This window comes from Dryobates pubescens, chromosome 4 (genome assembly GCF_014839835.1).
Source record: "Dryobates pubescens isolate bDryPub1 chromosome 4, bDryPub1.pri, whole genome shotgun sequence".
Taxonomy (NCBI): Eukaryota; Metazoa; Chordata; class Aves; order Piciformes; family Picidae; genus Dryobates; species Dryobates pubescens.
Window position 1 is genome coordinate 21,614,413 of NC_071615.1, and position 5,427 is coordinate 21,619,839.

At 47.8% G+C, this 5,427-nt stretch overlaps 1 protein-coding gene across 1 annotated transcript; it reads left to right on the forward strand.

Moving 5' to 3' along the window:
• The first annotated feature begins 744 nt into the window (after positions 1–744).
• RPL14 (ribosomal protein L14) lies at positions 745–5,206 on the forward strand. Its single transcript, XM_054161371.1, has 6 exons — positions 745–849; positions 1,381–1,482; positions 2,560–2,654; positions 3,340–3,439; positions 4,083–4,136; positions 4,912–5,206. The coding sequence occupies exons 1-6, from the start codon at positions 847–849 to the stop codon at positions 5,086–5,088; spliced, it is 531 nt and encodes a 176-aa protein (XP_054017346.1). The 5' UTR covers positions 745–846; the 3' UTR covers positions 5,089–5,206.
• The last annotated feature ends 221 nt before the right edge of the window (positions 5,207–5,427 follow it).

Below are 5,427 nucleotides of genomic sequence, written 5' to 3' on the forward strand. Positions count from 1 at the left end.
CACACCCATTTACTCCACTGCAGGACATGATTGGTGCAGATGGAATTTAATCGACATGGAATCAGGCCCTTTAAATGTTCAGTCCTTGTGCCCCGAAAGTATGAAACAGCTTGGAATAAAAAGTGTTTGAGAAGAATGGGGACCCAGCCCTTGTTAGATATTAGCCATTACTTTTAAAGGAGGCAAAGATGGGTGTCAGGAACACTACAGGAGCTTGTGACAAATTCTTATTTTCCGCAAGTCTTATTGATGGTTCAAAAAACCCCAAACAACAAAACTCTGCGGTTGGAGTCAGGCTCATACCGTGTTGGCTGTGCACTGCCAAGCCTCCTGAGCTCAAACACAACTAACTCACCAGCACACAGCCTCGGGATTTGCTGTGCTCTCCAGCATCCTTTTGCCACCGGGCCACCTTCTCAGTCTGTCCAGGGGCCAGGTCATACAACCGAGGCTATACTTACCCCCACCACATTCGGGAGGAAGCGCAGCTCGCTCGAGCAGCGCCTCGGCCCCGCACACACCGCACAAGCCCAGCGACAGCAGCACTTCCACACAGCGAGCACCATACCGGGAAACAGCAGAACCAAGACCACCTACACCTGAGCGCGTCCCTCCCCCAGCTTACCGCGACTCACCGCACATGCGCGGAGAGAGGCACGCCGCGCCTGCACGTGGCTCCCCCGGGGCGCATGCGCGCTGTGCGCCGCCGGCAGACTCCCGGTGCACGCAGGCTCGGCTGGCTGCAGGGGAGGGTGGGCCCGCCCCGCGCACGCGCACTCTCGCCGCGCAGGCAGTTTCCGGCCGCCGGCAGCGGGGCTCCTCCCTTTCTGCTCGCGAGCGGCCATCATGGTACGTGCGGGTGGCCGGGGCCTCCGTGCCCTGGCGCCCCGGCGGGATCCCCATGTCCTCCTCTGCCTTATGTCCCTGTTCCCTTGTCTGCGCCCTCCCACCCGTGTCCCCCCTGCGCCTGGCTGGGCGACGGGGAGGGAAGCGGCCGGTGGCTGCCGGCCGCAGTCACCCCACCCGCGCTGGGCTGGGGCCGGGCCCCGCGTGCGGCCGTGGTCGGGCGCGGCTGGGATTGCGCAGGGTCGCGTTCGGGGGCCAGCTCCTGCTACAGTCGGAGCTGCCGTGTCTGCCCCTGGCTGTTTGCGTTCGCAGGGCTCACCGCTTCTCGCTGGCGCCCCTTCCTTCACCTGCTTGCGGCGTCCACGCGGGGCCAGAGCTAGCGAACAGTTCAATGCGTTACCCGGGGTCTTTTGCTCAAGCGAAAGGATTCTGTGCAGCTAGAAGAGCTTGGGGAAGTGTTCTAAAGGCTGTGAAAGCACTGAACCTAATAATGGCCTTGGGTATGTTCTCACTTAACTTTTTTGCTGCGCCCAGGTGTTCAAACGCTTCGTCGAGATTGGCAGAGTTGCTTTTATTTCCTTTGGGCCACATGCTGGCAAGCTGGTGGCCATTGTGGATGTTATTGACCAAAACAGGGTAAGTTATGAGAGCCGTACCTTTATTTTCACTTTTCTGCCTTAACAGAAGCTTTTACACTAAGACTGCATCAATTTCAAGGGATATTCTTTGTGAATGGATTTTTCCTATTTTTCCAATATTTCTAATGAGTAGAAGTGGACAAGTGATGAATAGAATGAGGTTAATATATGTTTAAAGCAAGTGCTTGGGCTGGGGGTTTCTTTCACTTACTGTTTCAGGAAAAGAATGTAGTATGTCACTTTGCCTCAGTATCTTTTTCGAATTGTATAGAATAGCATTAACTAGGTTGGAAAAGACCTTTGAGATCATCAGGTCCAACCTATCATGCAACACTATCTAATCAACTAAACCATGGCACCAAGTGCCTCATCCAGTCTCCTCTTAAACATCTCCAGTGATGGTGACTCCACCTCCCTGGGCAGCCCATTCCAATGGCCAATCACTCTTTCTATGAAGAACTTCTTCCTAACATCCAGCCTAAACCTCCCTTGGCACAGCTTGAGTCTGTGTCCTCTTGTTCTGGTGCTGGTTGTCTGGGAGAAGAGATCAACCCCCATCTGTCTACAACCTCCCTTCAGGTAGCTGTAGACAGCAGTAAGGACTCCCCTGAGCCTCCTCCAGGCTAAGCAACCCCCGCTCCCTCAGCCTCTCCTTATAGGGCTTGTGCTCCAAACCCCTCCCCAGCTTTGTTGCCCTTCTCTGGACACGTTCCAGCAACTCAACATATTCCTAAACCGAGGCTCCCAGAACTGGACGCAGTACTCAAGGTGTGACGTAGCTAGTGCTGAGTACAGAGGCAGAATGACCTCCCTGCTCCTGCTGGCCACACTATTCCTGATGCAGGCAAGGATGCCCCTCCAAGATGAATCTTTTAAAATTCTGTATGTAAAGCTTGGGTTGTATGCACAAGACTTAAAACATTGTCACTTTTTGTTTGCATGATATTTACTTTTGTTGTGGACTGCTGTTGCCAAGATGCTGTTCATTAGGATCATTATTAGGAAACTGCTGTCTGTTTTGAGCATGATGGATAAACCACAACCAAACCCCCCATGTTTGTTTTCATTTTTTCAGGCACTAGTTGATGGCCCCTGCAGTGGTGTCAGAAGGCAGGCCATGCCCTTCAAGTGCATGCAGCTGACTGATTTTGTTCTCAAATTCCCACACAGGTGAGTTGTTGGTGGCTCTTTTTAACCTCTGTGAAAAACATGCTGTCACTTGATGAGTGATACCACTTGAATGCTTAATGAATGTAGAATGTTCATGCAACGTTAAGAGAATGGATTAGCATGTACATAGTACAAATTTGGCAGCCTGTTGAATACATTTAAGGTTTCATTACCAGTATTGATTGATAATTGCTCTTCAGGAGCAAAGGCATTGGCAACTAACTTGCAGGGATTTGTGGGGTGGAGGGTGTGGGGGAAGGCAGTTGCAGTATATACTGTGCAGCTGTACTTTGCTGCTGCTTAGGTCACTTCATGCATTATATCTGTTTCCTGCCTACAGAATGGGAATTGCAGGAGGCTAAACTTGTTCTGAACTTCTTTTCAGCTTAGTTACTACAACTTTCTGTAATTTAGAAACAAAAATGGCTGCCTTTCTGGTTCTGAAGCAGTGGTAGGAACAGCGTGTGAGTATGCCTCTTGGAGTTGCTTATCTGTTGGTCCTAGCAAAGGATCTGTGCAACAGAATGTTAATGAGGCCACAGAGATGTATGTGGCATTGACTTCAAGTAAATATCTGAAGCAATACAGAAAAGTGATTTTCTTTTGTATGAAATTTGATGGGCCAACATCAGAGATTTTTTTTTTTCCATGAAGAGTGAATAAAATTTTGTCTGTTCTATTGCAGTGCTCGTCAGAAGTGTGTGCGACGTGCCTGGGAGAAGGAAAATATAAATGAGAAGTGGGCAGCCACAAGATGGGCAAAGAAGATAGAAGCCCGAGAAAAGGTAGGTTTTCACTGGATGAGTAATACATGTTCACAGGATCACAGGATGTTAGGGGTTGGAATGAACCTCTGATGGTCATCAAGTCCAACCCCCCTGCCAGAGCAGGACCGTAGAATCTAGCGCAGGTCACACAGGGACACATCCCCATGGGTCTTGAAAGTCTCCAGAGGAGAGTGCACAAACTCCCTGGGCAGCCTGTTCCAGTGCTCTGTGATTCTCACAGTGAAGAAGTTCCTCGTCGTGTTGAGGTGGAACTTCCTGTGCTGCAGCTCATACCTGTTGCCCCTAGTCCTGTCACAGGGTGCAGCTGAGAAGCTGTAGTTGTACTGCTTCTGCTTAGGAAGGTTAGATGCAATCTAGTAAAGCGTGCATCTTCAATTGTTGGCTAAGATAAAAGAGAAACAAGGCACATACTTTTGAAAGTTGCTGCCTACCTAGCTTCAGCTTCTTGTATTTTGGCAGTGATGATGGTTTTAGTGATATCCATAACCACCTTTTTTCCTGCATAAGCAAAGGTGAACTAGTTCCAGACATGCAGCTAAACTTAATTGGGGGGGATTGTGACATGCTTTCCAGCACTTAAGTTTTACTGCTTGCCTGTGTGTATACGTGAGGAGCTTCATTACTGATTCTTTTCAAACAGAAGGCCAAAATGACTGACTTTGATCGCTACAAGGTTATGAAAGCAAAGAAAATGGTGAGTGTTTGAGTGTCACTTCTTCTCTAGGGGAACAATGCACGTGGCTTTCACCTTAGTCACATACACAGGGTGGCCTTACCTTGGTAGTTGGCTTGGGTTATTGAGTAACACCAAGTATGTGAATCCCTGGAATTTTTCATGCTGCTTTGGCCACCACATTCTCTACAGTATTTGGGCAAACTTAAACCCATGATCTGTATGTCAGTCTTCCAGGTTAGAGCTGAGGAAAGAATTGCCACCTGATGAAATCAGGTATTCTTGATGGGTATTTTATTCTATATCAAAAGTCATTACCCATGAAATACTGAAGTGCCCAAGTTTGCAGCCACAATGATGTTGTCCATGGAGTAGATCAGAGTGGGTTTAGGTTGGACATTTTAATGTAATGGCACAGTAACAATTTTTCCTTTTTTACTGTAACAACTATAATTGGTTAGCAAAGGGTGATTATCAAAAAAAGGCAGAATCTGAAAGAATAGAAGAATAGAATTAACCAGGTTGGAAGAGACCTTTGAGATCATTGAGTCCAACCTGTCACCCAACACCATCTAATCAACTAAACCATGGCACCAAGCACCCCATCCAGTCTCTTCGTAAACACTCCAGTGATGGTGACTGCACCACCTCCCTGGGCAGCACATTCCAATGGCAAATCACTCTTTCTATGAAGAACTTCTTCCTAACATCCAGCCTAAACCTCCCCTGGCTTAAAATCTAAGGTACAGTATTTATCGTTTTCATTCTGATGAATTGTAAACATTTTCCTTTACAGAGGAACAGGATCATCAAGCATGAAATGAAGAAGCTCCAGAAGATGGCTTCTAAAAAGGGTAAGAAGCCAGAGAAGTCAGAGAAGGCGACCAAGCTGGAGAAGGCACCCAAGTCAGAAAAAGCACAAAAGTCAGAGAAGGCCCCCAAGTCAGAGAAGGCCCAGAAGGCTCAGAAATAAAATGAACTTCTAGTGATGTCTGACTTTGTGTCCTTGTTCCAATTCTTTACAATTGGCAAATGGTTAAACATCTGTTTTAAATTGTAATCATAAGTTCATGTTTGTTTCTCACCAAGAATTGTTGTCCGTCTCGTTTATTGAATGTCCAAGCGTTGGGTTCTAGTGTTTCCCAGGAACACACAGGCTGTGCTCAGTACACCATACCCAATGCCAGTTGAAATACTTACCCAGTTACTTGAAGTAGGCTGGTTGGTGACATTTTAAAGCAGTCTGCTGTTGAAGTGGTTGGTAGTGAACAAAATCACACAGTCTTGAGTGTGAAAAATGAGAAAGAATTAG

Bases quoted from the DNA above. Each gene is read 5' to 3' on its own strand.
- RPL14 (XM_054161371.1), top strand. The intron at 1,483-2,559 runs GTAAGTTATGAG...TCATTTTTTCAG, and splicing joins ATGTTATTGACCAAAACAGG to GCACTAGTTGATGGCCCCTG. The intron at 4,137-4,911 runs GTGAGTGTTTGA...TTTCCTTTACAG, and splicing joins TTATGAAAGCAAAGAAAATG to AGGAACAGGATCATCAAGCA.